General features: G+C 27.5%; 1 protein-coding gene across 1 annotated transcript in view; it reads right to left on the bottom strand.

Annotated features, from left to right (window-relative positions):
- The window catches only part of LOC136087142 (uncharacterized), a 3622-nt gene extending 1653 nt beyond the window's left edge, over positions 1-1969 (bottom strand). The window contains exon 1 of the mRNA XM_065809648.1: positions 1523-1969. Coding sequence (XP_065665720.1) covers positions 1523-1969 — 447 coding nt within the window. The remainder of the gene's footprint in view (positions 1-1522) is intronic.
- Between the last annotated feature and the right edge of the window lie 23984 nt (positions 1970-25953).

Raw genomic sequence — 25953 nt, 5'->3', positions numbered from 1 at the left:
ACCATCATAAATCTATCATAAAATTTTACAATATCAGTAAAATAATATAAATACTTTTAAATGAACATTTTACTTTTTTTTTTACATAAAAAAAAATATTTTTACACACATAAATATATATATATATAAAAAAGGAAATAAATACAAATTTAAATAAATAGGCAAAAGAAATATGCAAAATGAGCAAACGAAAGAAAAGTTAAGCATTAAAAAAAAAAGATATAAAAAAAAAATAGAATTTGAGATATGTCATAATCAAGTAACTGTTTTTTTAAAATAATTTTGAAAGTTTGAAGTGAAATTATAGTTTTACTTTCAATTGGAAGGAATGAATTCCACAAATGTGGCCCTTGGTATGTTATTGAGAAATTAGATTGTTTTAATAAGGTCTTTGGTATTTGATAGTTATGCAACGAATGCTTTGTTTGATATTTATCATTTATAATAACAAAAAAGTCATCAAAAATATTTGGCAGCATACGATATTTTAATCTAAACATGAATAAAAGAATACTCTAAATATTTAATTGATAAATATTAAGTACTCCAAGCTTTGTAAGCAGTGGATTTATTGGTGTATTTATTAGCATTTAATTACTGGTGTATTTATTACTGGTGTATTTATTTACTGGTGTATTTATTACTGATGTTTAATTAGCATTTAGTTACTGGTGTAATTATTACTGGTGTTTAATAAGCATTCAATTACTGGTGTAGTTATTACTGGTGTATTTATTAGCATTTAATATAAGGCGGCTTGCTTGTTTTTGTTTATTTAAGATACGCGTTAATTTTGATGGATAAGTGCTGGCACACGCAATATTACAATAACTGATATAGCTATGGATAAATGAAAAGTAGATAAGTTTTAAGCAGTTTTTATCCAACATGTGTCTTGTCTTGTACATAATTCAAATACTATTTGAAATTTTATTTTCTATACTTATTTGTTCGTCAAGTAAAACGCCTAAGAATTTAATGCAGAATGTCCGATTTAAGTTTTTCCTATTGAAATATTTTGGAGTTTTAGGGGCAAAGTTTCAATTTGGGAGGATTTAAAAAAAAGAATATAGTTGCTTTTAGTTTTGTTTAGAGATAGTTTGTTGGCTTTCAACCATTCATTGAGGTTGTCAAGCTCTCAATTCATAGTGATAAAGACTGACTCTATGTTTGAGTGGCTATAAAAAACCTGAGTGTCGTCAGCAAAAAGATTGAAGTTTAATACACTAGTGTACTAAAGTGTATTATTAGTGTACACTAGTATACTCTAGCTAGACGATAAGTAATATTGTTTATATAGATAATAAATAATAAAGGCCCTAGAATAGATCCCTGTGGAACTCCACAAGAAATTTTTTCTAGTTTAGTACAGGTATTGTCATAAGATACACATTGTCTGCGAATATAACAATAGGAAAAAAAACCATTTATAATTATTATTTTTGACTCCATAATTTCTAAGTTTGTAAAGAAGGATATTATGGTCCACAGTATCTAAGGGCTTTGAGAGGTCAATAAAAACCCCAAGAGTATATTGGTTGCTTTCAAATCCGTTTAAAACTTCTTTAACTAATTTAATTTCTGAAGGTTCTGTCGATTGCCCTTTTCTAAATCCGTACTGATTATTATTATGCAATTTATGTTTTATAAAATAATTGTATAGCCTATTATGCATTATTCTCTCTAGAATTTTTGAAAAAAATGGAAGTATTGAGATAGATCTATAATCAGATAATTTAGAAATATCACCGTCTTTAAAAATTGAAACTACTCTTGCTAGTTTTAAAAGTTCAGGAAAAATTCCATTATTAAATGAAAGAATAAAAATAATTAGTAAGGGGTTTTCAATAATATCGTAAATTTCTTTAACAACCCTAGTGCTAATGTCATCAAGACCTGAGCTTTTGTTTGATTTTAACATATTAAAAGCAAACCGAAGTTCATTAGAAGATACTTCAAGCTCATCCATCACAAATCATCCTCTTCTTTCATATATGATTTAAATTTTTGTTCCCGGGAATTATTTTATTTGCTAGGTTTTTACCAAAGTTTGTAAAAAAATTATTAAAACTCTCTGCAATAACTTTTCGCTCATTAATTGCTGTCCTTTCATCTTCAGTGTATACATATTTTGGTAAAGTATTACCATGATCTTGTATATTTTTTCTCACCATTTCCTTTATTATATCCCAAGTTTTTTTATTATTACCAATATTATTTTGTAGTGATTTTGAGAAATAATTTTTTTTTAGCTTTTCTTTACAGGTTTTCAAACAGGTTTTTGTATATACTATATTTTTTTACGTTTTGATAAGTTTTATTTTTTAAGAATTTTTCATAAAGTCTTTCTTTTTTCTTTGAAGACTTAATTTTTGTAATCTGAAGTATTTATTTTTGTAATCACAAGATTGAAGTTGATTTAATAAGCCCTTTTGTAATCCAGGAACTTTGCAGGCTTTAAAGCTTAATTTTTATTTCCTTCATTGGAAACGCTTTATTGTAAGCATTAATGAACTCATTGTAAAAAAAATCATAAGCTATATTAGCATTTTTGCAATTATTGAGTTGTTTCCAGTTCACTTTGAGTAAATATTTTCTATACGCCTCAATATTAAATTCATCAATCTACCTTTTTACTTCCCTTAGTACTTTGCTTTTTTTTCTTTTTTTTAAAAATCCGAAATGAAAAAGATTGAAAGTGGTCGCTTATATCGCTTTTGATGATTCCGCTTTAAATGTTGCATGTTGTAAAGTTGTTAGTAAAAATATTATCAACGAGAGATTCGGTTTGAAGAGTTACGCGAGTAGGTTTTTTAATTAAGGGAATAATGTTGTACTAAAATAGAGTGTTTGAGAAACGTTTTACTACGCTATCAGTTTTAGCATTAAGAAGATTTAGGTTATAGTCTCCCGTGATGTAAATTTGTTTGTGTTTTACTTTTTTAAGTAGCATTTTAAGTTTTTTTAAAAAGTTTTCTTATTTCCGCATGGCGGTCTATACAAAGCATATATTATTTTATTAAACACCCTCTGTAAATGTGTTTACAAGGTAAAAATACAGAAAAAATAGTTTAAGATATATAAAGAGAAATTAAAGTAGATCACTTGGGAATGTTTTCTTCAAGAGTATTTTTGAAAATTGTTCGCTGTTGCTTTGCATTCCAACATTGAATTGCCTGTACTAAAATTTGATAAGTATCTTCAGGAATTATATTTTCTGAAATATTAATTTTCACTTTCTTCTTATCCTGAATTAAGTTTTTCATATTTATTTTATGGATCTTGCACAATTCCTTTATATCATCTAAAAATGAATATTTTAAGGAACAATAGTTAAGCTGAGAATTGATGATTTCAAAAGTTACTTTATTATTTAATAGACGGATAAATAGGTTTATTTTATTTTGTTGTAAGTCGGTATCTCCCGAACTTTACATAGAGAGCTTATATAATTTTTGCTATACTTGGAGATATTAAAAAATAATTTTGCATTGTTGACTCTATATTTTCATAGAGTTCCACACCATGCGTTAGCGTCGGAACTGCTAAAGATGTATATAGTTGAATAATTGAAGATGGATGTACAAACCGGATACCAGTTTAAATCAGAGTTTGCACTGTTGTTTGGAAATTTGATTATTGTTAATATTTGTTCTATTGAGTGAGAAAAGTATATTTTTGTGTATCCCAAATAAAGCCTAGGTGATTAAGTTTTTCATTTGGTACTATTTGATGGTCGTATAAGGTTATCTTGCAATTAGTTAATTGTCTTTCCGGAAAGCAACAGTTCCGTTTTGACAGCATTGAGCTTTATGCCGTTTAAGTTATTGTAAATATTGCACGTTGTAATCAGCCTTTCAAGACCAGATAGAGAAAAGATAAGAAGAATGATGTCGTCAGCATAAGCAACAAGACCTGTTTCCATGTATAGACATGTACCGACAACGTAATCATTTTTTATAGTTTCAAGTAACTTTTCGGTGAATTGTTATACAGGTAGGGGGACAGAATGGATCCTTGTCTCACTCCTTGTTTAAGAGTAAATGAAACTGATTTGGAACCTAGGTAAGAGATAGTTGCACTACTTTTGTGGTATAAAGAAGATATAGTGTTAACTATTTAGAGAGGTTAATTTTTATCAAAGTAAAGTTTATCAAAGAGAATGTCCCAGTTGCAGCTGTCAAAAACTTTTTCAGCATCTTGAGAACATAAATAAATAGGCGAATTATTGTAATGCTTAACTGTTTCGCTTATAACAAATTCAGCATGCAAGGTCGAACTTTTATTATTGAAACCAAATTGAAAGGGATGTGTTTCTTTTATCTCAGGACTGATGAGTAAGATTAGGTATTCTAAACCTTTTGTAAATATTTGAATAATACTGATACCTCGGTAGTTATTTGGGTCGGTAAGTGTTTTTTTATACGATTTGACAAGCGGTATAATAGTTGAAGTTGACATAGATGTAGGGGTCCATCCATGATTACTTGAAAAGTGAAAAAATTTTCTTATCCATTGCGTTAGCGCATCACGTTGGGCATATTTTAAATGTTCTGCAGATATATTGAAATGATCTTAACATTTATTTAATTTTAGGCAAGAAATAGCAACTTTTATATTTTCATCAGTAATTACTATTTCATCAGGATTTTCACAAGGTGGAATTTGACGATAAATAGAACTATGATTTAACCTTTCATTGTTTAATCGTTTTTCAAATATAGTAGCAAGTTCTGCTGTAATCGATTCTTTATCCTTTTTATTGTTTATAGCAAAAGTTTTGGATTTGATTTCTTTTTTATACACTTAAAAACATTCCAAAAGTTTTTTGGGTTAGAGTCTTTTAGTTTTTCAATTTTTACGTATAGTTGATATAGTTTATTTTTTTGGGCTGCATTGACGGCTTTGCGGAAATTCTTCCGAGCAAAGAGGTATCGATTAAAGATAGAAGAGGTGGAGTCTTTTACGAATTCCGTTTCCCTCCATTTTTGAAAATAATGTGAAAGAATTTTTTTACTTCAAGTTAACTTGGGAGTCCACCAGGATTTTGAACATGCAGATCGTTTTTTTGACTTTAAGTGTTCTCTAAGAGCCCTAGATTTGGGTAAGTTCGTTTTCGAAATTACCAATAAGGTTAAGATTATTAAAACTGGTATTTAAGTGATCCTTATATAAGTTTATAAAGTCTAGATTATTCCAGAAATATCTTGGAATGCCAAAATACTTTGTTATTTTATGTATATTTTCTTGATAATACTGACCTTTAAGTCCAATTGAAATCGATAGCGGCAAGTGATCACTTACCTTTTGAAAAAAAGGAGGAATAACGATGCATTTATATACTAGAAGAGATTTATGCTTTGAAATAGCTATATGATCTATATACGATGAGTTTGGTAATGTAAGATGTCGATAAGTAATTGCAGGACCAGATCCTTTAATTACATTGACAAATTCTAATTCGTTTGATTTAATAAATTTAGATAAAATCAAAGAATAATTATTTCTCTTAGAGCTAGTTCTTTCTAATAGATCGTATATTAAGTGCGGAAACGACTGGAAATCTCCAAGTATAATTACTTCGCCATTATCCTCATGACTATTTATAATTCCTTTAAGTATGTATAAAAATTGAATTTTGTATCTTTCCAATGATGTTTGATTGTTTCGTGAAGAGGTTAGATAAATGCTAACTACAATAATGTCAATATAATTTTCTTGTAATTTTATTGCAAATATATTATTATCTTTGTAAAGAGATATGATATTTTGAAATTGATTTTTTCGTATAAAAAAGGCATTTCCACCAAAAGGTCGACCCTGTTCATGTTTATTTGTCTGGCTGAAACATAATGAGTGGAAGTTTTGTACAGATGTTTTTGAATATAGAATAATTGAGTTTCGATACCCAGTACTCGCACAGAAATGTTATGTCATGAGAAATTATTAGAGTCTCAGTATATTTAATATTTTTTTAAGTCCCTGACAACTAAATGTACACAAACTAAACGTTTTCAGAAGAGTTTGTGTACATTTAATTGTCAGGGACTTAGGTCAAGTTAGAGTCAAAAATAACATTTGTGACGCATTCATGAGGTTAGATACTTCCTCAATATCAAAATAGTTAGAATTGATTATGACGTCCTCAAAAAAGTTTACATTTGGATCATTATCATTATTCAAAAGAAGTGTGTTTTGTTTATTAAAAATTTCTAAAGGATTTGTTATGTTTGATTTGTTAACCCTTTTTATTATTATAATATTTAAAATTGAGATTAAAAATGATTAGATTTCTAGCTATATCATTTTGAATTATTATAAACATATTTTAAAATAATAAGTTTGTCGTATTTGACGATTACATTTTCTCCATTTAATTTTCTTCCTTTCGCTTCAGAAAATAACTTCCTTCGTATTCTTGCCGTCTTCTGAGAGAAATCTTCATTCCCGTAAATATTCAGACCTTTGAGTTTTCTTGTTTCTTTTAGAATGTTTGGTTTATCTTTAAACCTTAACAACTTCAATATAGTTCGAGATCGGGTTTCTTTTTTAAATCCAACTCGATGCGCTTTTTCAATTTCGACTCCTTTTACTCCTAAGTTTACACATAATAAATTCTGAACCTTTTGTTCTGTTTCATCCCAAGTTCCATTGATATTTTCAGGAATTTCATCTATCCTTACTACGCCTCGACCTGGTCTTTCAAATTCTTTAGAATCATTCGCAGCTTTCACATTTTGGTCGATTAAATGTTAGTGAAAATTTAAGCTTTCTTATAAGTCTTTTTCATTTTCTAGCAAGTGTTTTATTGCAATTCAATGTTTTGTTTCAATATCATCTAGGCGTGTATTGATTATTGGCTATTATAGTTAGTTATTATAGAGTAAGTATTATATAAGTTTTTTTCTTCTTTTGGGGAGGGGGGGGGAGGGTAATATAAAAATTATAAAAATAAAATTTCAATATTTTTTTATCTTTTTTAAATAGGGTAAATTAATATTACATCGATTTATTTACTTTAAGTTAAGATAAATTTGACTTTATCTGCGATTAGAGAAAGTTACCTATAAATTACTGATTATTTTTTCTATTTATTTTTTAAAACTATTTTAAGGTGGTAGCCCTATAAAAAAGGTGATTTTGATAAATAAAAAGAAATCTACCATATTTAAGTGTTTATAAAGTTTCTTGGAGAGAATGAGGTTGATAAAGAAAGAAAAAAAAGAAAAATTGCATTTGGTTGATCCATAACGGGGGAAGAAGTGTCATAAAATCAGCGAAATTGATCACATTTCAAAATGCTCTAAGTCAGTTTGTCTTTATCTGTTTTTAAATAAATTTTAGAACATTCTACAGTACTCGTAGATACTCCATTTAATCGTCAGATTTCTTCTAAATCAGAATATTTTTGGATGAGCTTATTGATTTTCAATAGTTTTGTGGTATGTTTTGAAACATTTAGTTCTATAAATCAATATTTAGAATGATTCATAAAAATTCTGACGGTTAAATGGAGTGCATATATGTTGTGAACATATCTTGAAAATTTGAAAGCAAATACTCTATCCAATAATAAGTTATCATCTGTTAAGTTTTCAAGAAATATTCAAAATGCGAAGCTGAGAAAAATACAAAAGAAAGTTTAAAAAGTAAAAATCTTAACAAATATTTTTTTTAAATCCTAATAATTTCTTGTTGCATAAGAGTCTATGGGTTCTTTTTCTTTTAAAATGTCACAGTAACCCTTCTGCTTTACACAAATGGATTTTCTTCGCTTTTTTACATTGTCAGTAGCTTTTTTGGTCATGCACTTTTCATGTGATATATCCAGCTTCTTTGCAATTTGGTGTGAAACTATTTCTGTCAATCCGAAATATTCTAATATGCCAAGGATTCCGTTTCTGCCATTATTAAAATATATGACAGCTGAATAGGTACCCATTTCTATGGTTTCTCTTCCAACAAATATAGATTTTGGTACACGGGACCATGTGATTGCATTCAAAGCCTCATTTTCATTTTGTGTTTTGCCATGCATACACTTTTCCAACAGCTCATCTTCCATTAAAGCTTTAAAAGTTGGAAAGATGAGATTTTTTATCCACATAGGAATTGAATTTAGTGACCTATATGACTTATTTCCTTTTGACCAATACTTGCACCAACTTCCAGCATCTCTTGGGCAAACTTTATGACAATCGAAAGGATCTGGTAGGTCAGTGAAATGAAAAAGGATCAATAATATTGCATTCTTCATGGCATACAAATTTCCAATATTATTACGAATGGCCAGACCACAATAATTTTGTATAGAGTCAATGCACTTGTTGGAAAGTTTCCCTTACCAGATAAAGGTGTTTTAGTGTTTTTATATGATTTCACAAGATTGCGCAAACGAGTCCCAAGGCGCTTCTGTACATGACCAATACACTCGAGCTTGATTAGGGTTACATTATGATCTTTATATGGATTAGATTTTAGAATATCATTAAATGAACTGGTGTCTCCATCTCCCAAGTATTCTTAAATAAATCAGGCCATAATTTTGTAATGATCGGGAAAAAATGTCAACAGCACCAGCTGATTCCATTGCCCCTGAGGATTTTGTATGATTAATTTTGCAGATGTGGTTAAGTTTCCGAATTTGGTAATCAGAGGTATCATGTTTTTCCCACATTTTGCAACCAAAGCAATGCCTTGATTTTATTTCCACATATAGACATTTGTCACCCGAAATGGCTGTTACTACTCCATGTAGTGAAGAATGGCCGCGTTTCTGCCACATCCCATCAACAGAAATACGAGTGCATGGTATATCACTAACAGTGTCAATATGGACAACCTCTCCAGCAGCAATTTTCATACTAAACTCAGCTATTTTTTTGTAACAATCTTTAACAACTTTATTAAGTTGGATGAATGGACCTTTAGTTAAACATTTTAAGTTCATTACCAAAGAAAAGGTATCCATAGCACTAAAACCACATCCAATTTCACGAAATGCAACAACAGCTTGTACATATATGTCAAAGGCTCTGCGACCCTGAATCTTTTTATTTTCTATTGGTTTTGTTTCAGGAGAAGTAAACGAGGCTTTAATCCAGTTACAATTGGAATATTTGACACTAATAAAGTGTGAATACCCTCGTCGTTTTAAGTTTTCATCATATAATATGATGTTACTACCACAATTCGAACACATCAATTCACAAAATATATTTTGAAGAATTGCAAAATGTAGCAACATAAAAAAATTATCAAGAGGATTTGTTACTACAGATGCAGACATTTCATTATTCAGATTTAATTTCCTTTGACTTGATCAAGTACCAAGAACAGATGAATCCCCAATATTTTTTTTATTTGCTATTGCACCATTCCACTTTCTCTTTTTTATCTATGCCATAGTTAAAAAAAAAGAGAAAGTGGAATGGTGCAATAGCAAATAAAAAAAATATTGGGGATTCATCTATTCTTGGTACTTGATCAAGTCAAAGGAAATTAAATATGAATAATGAAATGTCTGCATCTGTAGTAACAAATCCTCTTGACAATGACTTTTTTATGTTGGTACATTTTGCAATTCTTCAAGATATATTTTGTGAATTGATGTGTTCGAATTGTGGTAGTAACATCATATTATATGATGAAAACTTAAAACGACGAGGGTATTCACACTTTATTAGTGTCAAATGTTCCATAGTCTATATGTCTTAATGTCAAAATTCCATAGTCTATGAAATAAAAAGTCTTAATGTCTAAAGTCTTAATGTCAAACAAACAGTCTTAATATCAAAATTCCATAGTCTATGGAATTTTGTTTATTTGACATTCTATTATTACTTAAAATCTAAAAAAATATTATATATATATGTATAAAGACACACATGCATATACTAATAAATACATAAAGGATGCACCAAATAAAATAGTAAACATATATATGAAGCTATAAAAGTATGACTACTATATTATGAATTTTAATATAACTTCCACACGCTTTTTGTAGTTTTAAAATGGTAAGTGCATGTTTCCATAGCGTGAAGTTAGTGTTTGTTTACTGTTTAATAAATCATATTATTTCATAAGAGGGAATTTGGATAACTGCAGAGACATACGACAAAGTACTTATTTTGATCAGAAACTATGAAACTGATACTGTGTCAAAATTTTCATGCTACACAGCTGCTAAAACTTTGGCAATATACTATGTTGCCAAAGTTTTACCTATATTATATAGGTATAACATTTTTGAAGAACTAACTTGAGCATGCAATTACTAAATTTTATTTTTCTTAATTTTAAGATTTATCATTAATGACATATTGTTGTTACTATCTTTAAAGATTCTTCTGCAAAACACCGCAGAATAAGATGGGAAGATGATTCACTATCATTTAATGGTACTCCCTTCATGGTTTTAGGCTGTAAAGTGCTTGATTGCATGCATGGCAAAGATAGGAAGGTCTCTTTTAAAGAAGAATATAAAATGCACTCAAATGAGAAAAAGTTTTGTTTTTTTCTATATTTGTTGCACAGTATATTTAACATGTATAAATTATTTAACTGTGCAACATGTTGTTATACAGTTATGTTAAAATAAAATTTATATATCGAAAAATGTGATTTTTTTCAATTTATTTGTATACTTATCTTATTAGGTATTGGATCACACTTTTTCCAAAAATTATGTAATGGTCCAAGACACCCAGAAATTTAATTGTAGTTGTCAAATTAAAATTAAAGAAATTTATCAGTTCCCAGGTTTTAGTGTAAGATTTTATTTCTTTTTTTTTTATGTGTTTTATTTTCATTTAAGTTTGTCATTTATAAACTATTATGTAGTAAGGTGTCCCTTAAAAAAACTTTTTGAAAAGAGTATCACTCACTAAATGTATTCTATATTTAGTTATTTTTTTTTAATTTTATTTAAAAGTTGATAGTGTACAGTAGTTTAAAAAATAAACTTATTAATATCAATACACACATTGTGATATTTAGGTTTGTATGTGTTGTCTATACAGACAAACACATTCATAAATATTGTACAAAAAATAAACAGGTTTAGTTTTGAATGTAAAAATGACCAACAAAAAATCATAAGTATCAAAATGAATATATTTAAATTTAAATATATTTAATACTTTAAAATAAATTTTGCTTTAGATTACCCATGGCCTACTGTTATTATACGGCCTGATTTGTTGCATTTTCCGTAAAAAATTAAGAGGCCAATTTTTTTACGGTTTATTTCTAAATTTTGAATTATGTATGAAAGGCTTATTAACAACAACAGCGATAACAATATATTTACCAGTGAATATTATACAAAGGTGTTGAATAAAATATTGTATTATAATATTGTCACAATTACTATATGAATATTTGCTTGCATGCATTGGTTTATGCTATTATAGTCATTTAATATGTAATGTATTCTGAACTGATTATTATGTGAATGTATTCTGACTGATTACCTGCTTCATTATATTCCATTAGAGAGTGGAATAATGAAATAGACACACAGACAGTGTATTATTATTAATGTATATAGTCGAACTGCTTTTTTATGCAATGTTATTTAAGTGGAGATAATTCCAATAATAAATGTAAGTGAACTTTATATTTAAAAATAACTGTGTTACATTTGTTTGATTTGTTTTAGTAATAAAATGGTTAATAAATGTGTTGTTACAAACTGCAAAACTGGTTACTCTAACGGTCCAAAAAAAGTCAACATTTCATTTTCCTGAAGAATTTGATTTGCGAGAACGATGGATATACTTTGTTAATAAAAAAGATTGGGCTCCATCAAAATATTCAGCTATTTGTGTAAATCATTTTGATGAAAAATTTATTAATTATGGAAAAAGATGCACCTTGAAATGGAATCTTCTTCCAGTTCCAACTATTCAAACCGATGAAATAAGTTGATTGTCGACTCTAAGGGTTCCAAAGTTGCCCCGAAAAAGAACCAACTTTGAGATATTTAGGAAAATTTGAGTTTGAAGATTTTTAAAGTGTTTATAAAATAATTAATCTTGATTCTTTGACAAAACAACATTCTCCGCCAGGCTTTACATTTAAAAAAGTTCATGATAGTATTATAAACTATGTTTTGATGAAAAATCAGGCATACCAACTGTTTTTGAATCAATAACAGTAAACAAAGATCTTTATGTTTCATTGTCATATAAAGGCTATCATATTTCTTTACCTGAATGGTTTCGTAGTGGTCATAATTACAAATTAACAAACTGTAGTATGTTATAAAATTTTCCTGTCTATATTGGAAATAAAGACAATGATATGAATTCAATTTTGACAGAGTTAAATGAAATTAGATACTATTCTCCTCAAGGCAGACCTCCATATTCTGCATCCATTATAGGTTATGCGCTAATTTTACATCACACTTCAGCACAGTCTTATAAGTTATTGTTAGAACAACTACCTTTACCATCTTTTAGTTTACTTAAAAAAATCTAAAGTGGTAATATAAATGTGTATAAAGCTATAACAGTTTTGTTACAAAAACATTGTGTATCAAGTAATTTTGTGCTTCTAGTGGAGGAAATGTATCTGCAGAAATCAGCCCAATATCAAAGTGGAAAATATATTGGTGAAGATTCAGAAAGTTATCTTTATAAAGGTGTTGTTGTTTTTATGATTGTAGGGCTTCAAAAAGCTATTCCTTATGTTGTGAGATCATCACCTAAAGTTTGCACAACAGGATCATGGTTGAAAAAAGAAATTGATGAATGCATTACCTCATTGCACCAAGAGCTATTGTTACAGATAATCATTCTACCAATGTTAATGCATTTTCAGAGTTACATAAGTCATATACTGGAGATAGAAAACTATTTATTTATCATCCAGCTTATAATGGAGTTTTAAAAACATATCTATTATATGATATAATCTATTTAATAAAAAATGTTAGGAATAACTTTTTGAATGGAAAAAAATTTGTTTTTCCTTCTTTTTCGTTTGATTTCTTCAGAGACAAAGTTGATGTTCCAGCTGGTTTTATTACTTGGGATTTATTTCATAAAGGTTTTAAAGTAAGAGCTATTGTTACAGATAATCATTCTACCAATGTTAATGCATTTTCAGAGTTACATAAGTCATATACTGGAGATAGAAAACTATTTATTTATCATCCAGCTTATAATGGAGTTTTAAAAACATATCTATTATATGATATAATCTATTTAATAAAAAATGTTAGGAATAACTTGTTGAATGGAAAAAAATTTGTTTTTCCTTCTTTTTCGTTTGATTTCTTCAGAGACAAAGTTGATGTTCCAGCTGGTTTTATTATTTGGGATTTATTTCATAAAGTTTATGAAAAAGATCAATTATTAAATGGAAACTTAAAAAAAGCAAGGAAAATTAATTATCAGGTCACTCATCTTGGAAACAATAAACAAGATGTTAACCTTGCATTAGCAATTTTTGATGAAACAACTACAGCTGCGATACTAAGTTATTTTCCTGAAAGAAATGATGCAGCACAATTTTTATCATTGTTTCATAAGTTATTTATCACACTTAATTCAAAGCAGATATTTAATACATCCAATCAGCTCGGCAATGCTGCTGCAAAAGGAGATAAAAAACCCACATTTTATAGAGAAATAGCAAATTGGATTGAAGTTTGGTCAACATGTGAATATTTTACTTTAACCAAACAAACTTCTCATGCTCTTATCACAACATTACGTGCAACTGCATCTCTTATTGATGATTTCGTTGAAGAAAGCTATACATCTGTTCTTAGTTCCAGGTTACAAAGTGATCCTTTGGAGCTACGCTTTAGTAAATATAGACAAATGAGCGGTGGTCGATTTCTTGTAAGTCTTTTAGAAGTTTGCAACAGTGAAAAGATTTTAGCAGTAAGAAGTCTTCTAAAGGAAAATAATAATTTCTGGGATGAAAATATTTATCAAACATTTGAATACTCTACATTAGAAAACATTATGCAAGATATTACATTGTTGTCTTCAGAGATATTAGAGTGTTCTGAAGATAGAATGGAAGTTGCTGTTACTATAGCCGGCTACATTGCTAAAAAATTGAAAAAAAGATTTAAATGTCTATCTTGTAGTCAAAAAATGGTTTCTACAGACCAAGATGTTTTTAATAACGAATATCTGAAAATATTATCCAGAAGTGGACTTATATGTCCAAGTCAATCCTTGTCTGATTTTATTTGTCATTCTTTTAGTATTCTAGATATTATTTCTCCTATTCTAATCAAACATTGCAGTTATTCTTTATCAATTTGAAGTTATGCAGAACAAATTTTTAAGATTTATTGTATCAGTGTTGATTTTACATGCGAGAATTACCAAGAATGGGGAATTAAATATGGATCTCGAATTGTTATTAATATTTTTTATAATAATTTACAAAAAGAAACTACAGATTCTGTAAGAAAAGATCAGGTAAAAGAGTTTTAAAAAAGACAAAGAACTGATAGCTAATGCTAATGAAAGATTTTTTCTCAAATCCTTAATACATATAAAGTTACAAACCTTTGTTTTTATTTCCTCATAAGAGTTGTAAGTAGTCTTTGAAATATGTAAGTTTGTTTTATTAGCATTTTGATACATAGCTATTTGAAAGCCTATTTCAGTATTTCATATTTTATTGGAATATACTGAAACAGGGAATCAGTTAGCGAAAAATATTATATAGCATAATGTAATTACATGATGATAATCTCAAGTATTCCTCGACCATCGTAATAAAATAAACATTTGCCGTAAAAAAACTGGCCTCTTAATTTTTTACGGAAAATGCAACAAATCAGGCCGTATAATAACAGTAGGCCATGGATTACCGAGGATACTAAATGGAGAAGGGTTAGGGTTAGGGTTAGGGTTAGGGTTAGGGTTAGGGTTAGGGTTTGGGTTAGGGTTAGGGTTAGCTATTAGTTTTGATTCATGCGTCGTTATGTAAAATGGTTACTTTGGCTCCAGTCTAAAATATAACAGGGCTTCAAGGCTTTAAATCCCATGACTTTTTTCTTATTATAGTCCATAAGCCTATCCGCATTTTTTGAGGGCCTGATAACAACAGCCCAGGCACAACTAGTTATTCTAAGTTAGTATTGTTTTAGGTTTCCCTTCCTTTTTTATAACATTATACAACATTATATTGCTAGTAAATAGTAACTGAGCTGTACTGGATGATTAAAATGTGGTTAACACCAATGTTGCAACAATCCAAGGTTTTCGTATAAGATAAATATTTAATAAATTATATAAGATAAATAACGTAAAAAATAATAAAGAATGTGTGGCGTGATTGATTTGCGTCAAACGGTCTATTATTACGTCTTATTCATATTATGGTTTATTATTCATTTTATGGTTTTATGTAAATATAAAATCATATATTTTAGTAGTAACATAAAATTGCTACTACTAAATATTTTTCTCTTTTTATTAATTTTTGTAAATGCAACAATAATTGATAATAATTAACTTCATAACACACATTTTATAGAATTTTCTTATCACTTTTTAGTTCAATTTTTTATCTAATTTTTGGAATTTTACGCTATTTATTCAGGCCGCAGGTATATCCCAGCCAATTGATAAAAGATTAAAAGAAGAAATATTTGCATCTTCTGGATTCATTAAAAGTGTAGCTGAAATGTAGAGAAGATTAGAGATCATTGTTACTAAAGAAATATTCCAAAATAGTTTGTGTCCAAGCAGATCAAATAAAAGGTTCTTCCCATCTAATAAAATTATCCAGGGTTCCCAGAGTCCTGGAATGCCTGGAATTTGCCTTGTGTCCCGGAAAGTTCTGGAATTTTTTATTTTTTCTCAAAAATCCTGGAAAAGTCTTTATTCCATTTCATTTCATTTTAATGAAAAAATGTTGTATTTTATAAGAAATTGGTTTTCCGAAATTTTATCTAAAATCCTGAAAAGTCCTGGAATTTTTTCTTTTTTTGGAAAATATCCTGGAAAAGTCCTAAAATTTTTGGCAAATATCCTGGAAAAATTGGAAAATTGTCCTGAAAAGTCCTGGAATTTTGATTTTTTTTTTCCTGTGGGAACCTTGTTATCTGTACTTGGCCAATTGTACCAGATGTGTTGATAACAAAATTTATTAACACATAAATATATATATATATATATATATATATATTTATATTCTATATATATATATATATATATATATATATATATAATATATATATATATATATATATATATATATATATAGGTGAAACTGAGGTAAATGAAACAGAAGCTGTGAAAGATGATGAATATGATTATTGTAATGAGATTGTTGTAGATGCCTCAATTGAAAGTTTTTTGTTTGTTTATCAAAGTAAAGAAATCCAGAGATTATTGAAAAGGTATGGCAATGAAATTACTCTTTTGGATGCAACATATAAAACAACCAAATATTCTTTACCTCTTTTTTTCCTCATGGTAAAAACAAATGTGGATTACCAAACTGTAGGTACCTTTGTTTGCGAAGGAGAGTCAACAATGAATATTCGTATGGCTCTTGATAAGATAAAAAAGTGGAATCCAAATTGGAATCCTGCTTATGCAATGGTTGACTGTTGTGCTGAAGAGATTAATGCTATTGAATTTTTACATCCAGGTATCTTATGATTTTTCTGCAATCATGTGTTAAAGAAGGGGGAAACTCTGAGTATGTATTAAGTTAGTTATGGTTTATGTTTTAAAGTTTGCACTATTTAGAGTGTCAAGTTCTCATATGTGACTTTCATCGGGAAATTCATCACCTGAAGTTACAGGAAGAGATTAATGTTGTCCATCCAGGACAAAATTTGACAAGTTTTTTAATTGAAAACAGAGTTAAACTAATGTCAACAATATATAAAAATTTATGAAGAGCTTTGTCAAATTTATCTGAACCAACAGAAAAAGGAAAAAGAGTGAAGAACAATAAAGAATAGTGAGAAAGGTGCTGAACTATAAAGAATAGTGAGAAAGGTGTACGAATGCAATTCGATGCAAACCTGATTTCATAACAAGTAGTTTTTTTAGAACTTTTATTTATATAATCAGGCAGGCATCGTTACTAGTGGAGTTTCAATGTTGAATGAATGCTCCACAGATATAAATGTTGGAATTTCGCTCCACAGATACATAAGTTAAATTTGTGAGAGTATTCAAACCTGATTTTGAGACACACAATTTAAAGTGTGAACAGTGAAAAGTAAGATTTTTTTGAAGATTTTAATATAGACCAATTTACATACTGTTTTTATATTTAAGGAAGTCCTAACAAAACCAAATGTTTTATTTCAGAACCCTGTCAAAGGGAACAGCATTAATAAGGCGGACCTTTGTTTGCAACATAACTTATAAGTACACGTAAAAGGTAAATCACTTACACTTAATAATAACCTTAAAAATAACCTTCCATTAAAGTAAAGGTGATACTATATGTTATAGTTATTAAGTCATTGTACAGAGTTAGTGTTTCAGTGACTAATTTTAAATTTATATTTTAGTATTAAGTTTATAACTGATGGTGTTTAAAAAGCATATATGTAAGTAAAAGTGTTATACCACAATTTAATAGCAGCAATTATGATTTTTAACTTATTTTTTTTTAATTTTAGAGTGTTCAAACTGGTGTAGGTTACGTTTATTAAGTTTTCCTTTTTTATAATTAAGTTCCATAATAACTCCATGATAATAGTTTTATTAATGTTATTTTATATTTTTGTTTTTTAAATTCTTAATCAACTCTGAAACGAGCATCTAAAGTCAAAAATGGCTTTTATACTGATGACTAAAAGAAAAGTTAACTAATTCAAAATACGAGAAAGCATCTAGAAATTACATACGAAAAAATGCTGAAAAGTCAACTCAAGAAGCATAAATTTTATGACCGTGTTTTTATGCATGCTTTGCATCTGTTATTGATAAATATTATTTTGAAATATATTCTTGTAACTCAAAAATCTTTTTAACTTACCGTTAAGAATGATGAAAATCTTGAAAAATTTTAAGCTTTATTTCGATCTGAGTAATCAACTTTTGTGTAATTTTTTCAAGTTTTGTTTTTATAGACCACATCTATATACATATATACTATATACATATGCATACATATATACTATATACATATATATCACATATAATTTAAAAGATATAGTCTCTTAATTTCCTTTCCAATAATTAGGAAACAAAATATATTTTTAAATTGATCATGTAAAGAAAATTAAAAAAAAAGGCGAAATAGTATTAATTTTCACTTCCAAAACTTTGAAAAATTAACTAATCTGCCTATCTAATAACAATACTTCAAATTAAAGTTTACATTAATAGTTAGTAGCATATACTTTTTTTTTTTAGAACGATGCAGAATTAATAGCGTCTTCAAATAGCTTCTGACAGTTTCTGATAAGACTGAGGTCTAGTGATTTAGCTGGCCATTTCATTAAACTGATTTGGTTGGTGTTGAACCAGGTTCTTGAAAGTTTGAATGTGTGTTCACGCTCAATGCCCTGCTGGATTTACTATCTTTAGAAACTGCCGGAACAATTTTTTTGTGAATATTTTTCAATATTTGATAAATTCAACTTCTAATTACTAAAAAAATTAAATTATCAACTAAAAATTTAAATAGTACAATATTTTTTAAGGACAAAATGGCACCTGTAGCCGATGCCAAAAACACATATATATTGAAATACCCCGGCCAACGTATCTAACAATCTACACAGTTTTAACAAAATCTTTTTGGCATACTTAATTTTGAAGGGTTTTTCTGTGACATGAGCGAAACAGATTTTTCATATGATTTTTTATTAGGTCAAAAATTGGGACCAAATTTTATGACTTCGTTGACATATTTCAGAAATGGAATAGATTATATCACAGAAGGCAATAAAATGCAATCATACTAATTATTTCATCTTTATATCACGTGTAGTTTTTTACATAATATGTAATATAAAGGATTTAAAAGACTTTTTCTTAGATAAGGGATTCTTTAAAATCCTTTATCTAGTATCTTTATAATAGTTTATTAAAACTAAAATAGTTAAACACTCTTTTGTACATGATTTTTTCAAGTATTTTTGAAAATATAGATAAAACAGAGATAGGGCGGTAATTACTAATGTTAGTTTTGTAACCATCTTTGAATATAGGAGTAACTTTAGCAATTTTCAATTGATCAGGAAAAACCTCCTGATCAATTGATGATTTAAAAACTTTAAATTTTTAAAGTTTTTAAATCAAATATTTTTATATTTACTCAAAGCAGTCAATATTTACGTCACCGTTAATAATTACATCATCGTTAATTTCACCAGGTCCCATTGCTTTGTTTATTTTAAGCGTTTTGAAGGCTTCTACAATTTCGTCAAATAATAATTCAGCAGATAACTTGTCTCAGTAAATGCAATTATCCAACGGTACTAAGAAATCTTTAAATGAGACTTCGGTGTTAGGAATTACTTTAACTTGTTTGGGACCAATTTCAACAAAAAACTTATTAAATTCATGAGCTATATTTTGAGAATCATACATATTGCATGGGGATGCACAGAAAAAAGTAAAGTGCAACGTATTTATCTACGTCAGAAACGCGCAATCTGTATAATCAATTTTGCAAATCGCTTCTCTCATTCGAAGTATTGTTTTATTGAAATGAGAATTCTAAATATATACGAATTAAATGTATTTTATAATTTATGTTCTGTATATATATGGATAAATAATTTATCCTTAGACGTTTATAGAGCCAATCAGTAAATATATTTTGAGAAATAATAATTTTTTAAATGAACCTTTTTGTCAAACAAACTTTAATCAATTTTGTATTACCTATTGAGTGCCACACCTCTGGAATAAAATTGTTTTGCCGAACTTTAATTTTGATGTACCAATTACTTTTTGCCTTTTTAAAAATAAACTAAAAAACCTCATTCTTTCATTAGATAATATATTGAGTTATTATTAGGAGTAAAAGTTGAAAATATATTTTAGTTTCCTTTTTTATTGTCTATATACATGTCTACGTTTATAGAAGTTTATTACTACTTATTTTATATATTGCTCTTATAATTTTTACTGTTAACTTATATGTTGGTTTACGCTGGTATAAAACTCTGATGAGAAGATCCTCTTGATCTTTCATCAGATATATAGATTATTTATCTTGCACTTTTGTAAAAACTTATTAATTTTTTTTCTTTTTTTAATCCTATTCTTGTTATATGCTTTATTTAAGGTTCTGACGACAAGATCCTCACGATCTTCTTTCAGATACCTAGTTTATATTTGTTATATTTTCTATCATTGTAAGTTTATATTATTATTATCGATTATATAAAGTTGTATAACGACCAACAAATGTAAACAAACAAAACAAAAAACAAATTTAACAAGAAGGCCTCTCCGTTTCCAACCCACCGATAACGTTTATGTGCTTCAAGCGAGGATCTAACTAGCAAGCCTTAGATTACGACTGCGATGCACTAACCACAACATCATGTCTGCTATAAATCAATTGTTTCACTAATTTTTTTTAAAGGAAAACCGTGAACAAAATTACTACCAATACTTATTTAAAAAATCTATCAATTTGTTTTAAGTCGTGCATTCTTTTCGTGAGCAGAGTGTAACCAATGTACTGTTATAACCTGAATGCGCGAAAATTCAAATTTGAAAATAAAAAAGGAAATAAAATATGCATGATCAAAATAAAATAACGGTTAACGTAAAATTTGGACTACAGTTGAGCAACAGTGCACTGCGTTTTTAAATGTGGAAAAAGTTTTAAGAGTGCAATAAGCTATACTAGTGCGAACATAGATGGGTTCCACTATTTCCAAGGACTTAAAAATTTGAATTATTGGTAATTCTAAAATCATCCGATTTCTACATCTAGCACTAATACTAGTCCTTAAAACAAAACAAAAACAGTTTTAGTATCACTGAGGAGTGTAGAACTAGATGTAGTGTAAATTTTTTTTTTGTAAAAAAATTGTCACCCTAATATATATATATATATATATATATATATATATATATATATATATATATATATATATATATATATATATATATATATATATATATATATATATATATATATATATATATATCAGGGTTTCCACTCAAATTTAAAAATGAAAATCATTGACTTTCATGACTGTCTGTAAATTGAAAATGTCTTATTATTGTTTTCTGTTCGAATAACATAAAATAATCAGTAATAGCTTACACTGCAATAATATCTTCTTTAAAAAGGCAGCTAAAGTATTACACTATACAAAGTAGAACTTTTCTTTAAAAATCTCACTAGTAGAAAAAAAAGAAGATCATTTTAAAAAGTTACACAAAATTTCCATGACTTTCATAGAAAATTATGGAATTCCATGACTTTTTCCAGTACCAAATGAAATTCTAAGACATTTCTGCTACTATTGGCCACTTATATATATGTGTATATATATATATATATATATATATATATATATATATATATATATATATATATATATATATATATATTAGGTTAATAGTTTATTATATATACCTTAACTCTGCACAGTGTCCTTAAAAGTATTTAAGAGCAACAACTTTGACACTGCAATAATTTAATTTTACAATAGAATTGACTTTATAATGAAATGAATGAAATAACAATGTTTATATTAAGTTATATAATAGTATATGTAAATAGCTTTTGTATATTCGTGTCTACAAAAATAAAGTATTAAACTTTTAACTTTTTTTAAAAACTTTATATATTTTTTTTATATTTGTAATGTGTACATATTATATTATAACATATAATACAAATTTACATATACTATATGTATATAGACTATATACATATTTTATATGTATCTGAAATATACTGTTATAGTATATGAAATATAGTATAAAAATATACTATATTATAGTATATGAGAATTTGTAAAATTTAAAAGTTTTTCTTGTTATAACTAAATAAAAATAAGTAAAAAATTGAAAAAGCAAATGAAGTGCGTTTGTACAGCATCTTGAAAAAACCCCACCATTAAAACTTAGCTCTAATTTAAATTTAATAAGACATCTTATGTTATATATTTGATAAATATATCGCGCATAATTAATATTCACAAAAGTAACAATGTTTTTTGCATATTCAATATTAAATTATTCCGCAAAATATAAACATTACGTCACCTAACCTCACGCTATGGAAATATGTTTCAACCTATTAAAATATACTTAAAATATACTTTTTAGAACTTTATTTGAGTAGAGCAAAGTGGATGTTTTACCTGGAAAAAAAAGGAGTTGAAAGAACTACATGAAGGGATTATATTAGACCATAATCATTTTGAACGGTAGCTAAGGGCGTTGCTATGTAAATTTCCAAAAATAGATAGTCTCTAAAGTTATCAAAACTGACATAAAAGGTACGGCAGGTGATTTAATTTTTTTGGGAATAAAAGTAGTGGTATACAGGATGCTGTTTTAATAATAAAAAATTTTTTCAAAAAAATCTTTTTTTCATCATATTTTATAGGGCTTAAAACCTTAAAACCTTTTATGACATTATGATATTTCTCAAAATTTATATTTTTAATTTTTACACGATTTATTGTAATTTTTATTTTTGCTTATGTTTTAATGTAAAAAAGTTTTAAACTTGTAAACGGTTCTGATGATTTGCACGCCAAGTTTCCTAAATATAGTTAGCAACTTTAATCTTAAATTTTATGTTATCTTTTTTGAGGGGGATTAACAGTAATATGTTCAGGTTAGTCGGCAAAGACATGCGATTACTATTTAACCAGTTACATTAAACGAAAATGTTCATGATCAATTTCATTTTCTTTTTAAGTTAGTAATACCAATAATTAGAAGACAATTATGTCATACGTTGACTTGCCTGTAAAACAGGATACACGTTGCAGGCCTTCAATTGAGAATTTTGATGACTTTTCACTTCGAAAAAAGTACAGGTGTATTAATTATCTAGATCAAGGACATTCTTATCAAAAATTAAACCAAAAATTGAACCAATCACATGATCTTTTCTGAGATTGCCGAAATGATAGCGAGAAAAAACTCCGATCGTTGGTTAAGTTTATCAATAGCAACCTGCAATAGGGTAGAGCTAGGCTAGATGAGCAATTTTTACTAAATTTAACAGTTGAAAGGTGCGTCGAATTTACATAATTTTTTCACTATTTAAAAGATAATTTAATCTGCTAAAAATTTGTTAAAAAAAAGTATACTTTTTGATACTGCTCAACCTGCCCCAATTGGGTAAGTTGAGCAATAGTGTTAGGTAAGTTGAGCAATCAACAATTGAATGAATATGCATGGTAGAAAAGTTAGGTGAATCATCAATAAAACTTTCATTAATGTAACAGTGTGTTTAATTTATACACTTTAATGACGTAAATATGAGAAGAAAAAAAATTAAATAGTAAGAAAGCGTCATAAAATGTAAAAATATTATTTTATATAATTATCTTGAACTTTGAACACCGATTTAAAAATTGCTAATTTTAAAAATATATATAAATAATTTTAAATTATTTTTATGTACCTTTTATTTTAATTTTATTTTAATGTACCTTTAAATTATTTTTTATCAAAGTTGTTTATTTGTGTTCGAAAGTTCAATTAGGTGACACATTAGTTAGGTTTTAAAGAGAACAGTAAGACTTATGAAAAAACTGATAATTTTAATAAGTCCGATAAATTGGTAACAACCCAAAATATCAAAACTTTTTTTTTTTTTTTATTAGTCGAAAATAGAAAAAGTGCCCGTGTATCTTACTCAACTGCATCCCAAAAATATTTTGTTGCGCATTGTGTTAACATTCTAATTTCCTAACTTTCATCCATTAGATGTTTTTCATGTAATGCGTAGTTTTTGAGGCATTTTAATTGCCCAAGTTGCCCCTATGCTGAACTAGCCTTGCTCTACTCTATTTAAGAAAAAGCTGAGCCCTATTCATCAAGAGTTTTTGATCTTAATTTCATTAAACGTTGCAATTGTTTTATAAGTTAAATTTTAATTTATTCATAAGTTAATATTTTATTCCATAACCTTGGTCCTCTAGTTGAAATTGAGTATTCAGTTACAGCAAAATAACTTTTGGGCTGAATGAAACTGGTTAGATTTGAGAATCTGGTCAGATATCTGTTCTGATTTATTTTGATTTATTTTTACTAATTTTGAACATAAATATAAAAAGATGATAGATATTAATTTGATAGACACCCATTATATTTGACGCCCATTATATTTGACTTGATAAATAATGCTTATGAATGTGTAAAACATTAGAAATGATTTGGATTGCATGCTTTTGTTTATTAAATTGTTTTTTTTTTTTAATTTTATTTTTTATTTGTACTGCACAATGAAATGTTTGCGTAATTAAGATGACAATTGATGAAATATAAAAGTTTTAAGCAAATTGTATTTAAAATAGGTTTTGCTCTACAAAATTTTTTTTAATATTTTGGGGCCCAAATGAAAGATTTTTTTTTCTTGTTTTTTTTTTGGAGGGGGAAGGGAGGCTTCCAACCTACTAGCCACGGCACTGTGTATATTTATTTTCATTAAGTGATATAAAAATATCATGAACCAGATGAACATTGCCTGATTTTTAAACCTAAATTGCTTATTATAAAGAATATTGTTTGCATCTAAAATGTAATACAATCTTTTATACGTGATGTGTTCTAATATTTTTGAAAAACATAATATTTTGTCTATTTTCTATAATAGTTTCTATAATAATTTTGATTATCTACTTATGATTTAGTTAAAAAAACTAAAACCAGCAACCGCTTTTTTTAATTTTGATGCTAAACTTGGGCCTGTGCTAATAAATGCATAGTTAAACAAACGCATGATTATATTACATATTAAAGTACCTTTTTTGACTTATTTGAAATGATGATTTTTTAACCTTTTTTAACTTATTTAAAATTTTTATTTTTTATAATCGAAATCTTTTTCCGTCGTTATTATTACTATTTTATTATAATTTTGTTTTGTAATTTTATATAAATTGTCAGTATTAAAAATAGTTACGCACTGTAGTGGTTGTTTATAAGTTTTTTAAAATGATTTTATTTATTGTTAAAATTTATTTTGTCACTTTAAAATCATGTCGTTATTGTACGAGCCTTTAATGTGCCTAAATATAATTTTGTGCATGAAAGGTTTGAGTTTCTCGAATATATATGTAATACGGTTGATGTTGACACAAGTGTTTTAAAATAAAAACAAAAAATTTTTACAAATTATATGAATAAGACCTTCGTAAAGTAATAGAGGAAATTCTTCATTTTAAACAGCTTTTACGAAAAGTAGTGACATATCCAAATTTAAAAAAAACAAATTGCGTTGGTTCTTCAAGGTTTGGATATGTCACCAGTTCAATTTAAAAAAGTATAGTAACGTGTTTCATAACGTAGAAATGGAAATTCGGAATTCATCTTCAGATTATAGAAATCATCTTCAAAGTTTATTTGTCGCAGAAACAAATTGTTTTGCTGAAAGATCTTTTTTTTATTTGAAATGAATAAAAACGTTCACAAAAAAATGAAAAAAAATTAAATGACGTTTTAGTAATAGAAATCGAACATAGCGAATAAAAGAAAATTAATTTGAAGACATAATTAATACAATTGTAAATATAAAAAATTCAAAAACAAAATCAAAAATAAATTAAACTCATTAAAAATGCCATGCTTTATATTTTTATAGCTATGAGTGCAGCAGAGCTGTTTTCAAGTTACTTTTGAGCAAGTCTCAAGTCAAGTCTCAAGTCACTCTGTAACACATCAAGTCAAGTCTCTAATCAAGTCATATTACGACCATAAATTCCAGTGCCGGTGGATGCTTCATTTAAGCAGTCAAATTGCATTTATAAAATACAGCATGGTCGTGATATTAATT

Source organism: Hydra vulgaris, chromosome 11, assembly GCF_038396675.1.
Source record: "Hydra vulgaris chromosome 11, alternate assembly HydraT2T_AEP".
Lineage (NCBI taxonomy): Eukaryota > Metazoa > Cnidaria > Hydrozoa > Anthoathecata > Hydridae > Hydra > Hydra vulgaris.
Note: the sequence above shows the minus strand (reverse complement) of the source record. Positions and strands in the feature narration are given on the sequence as shown.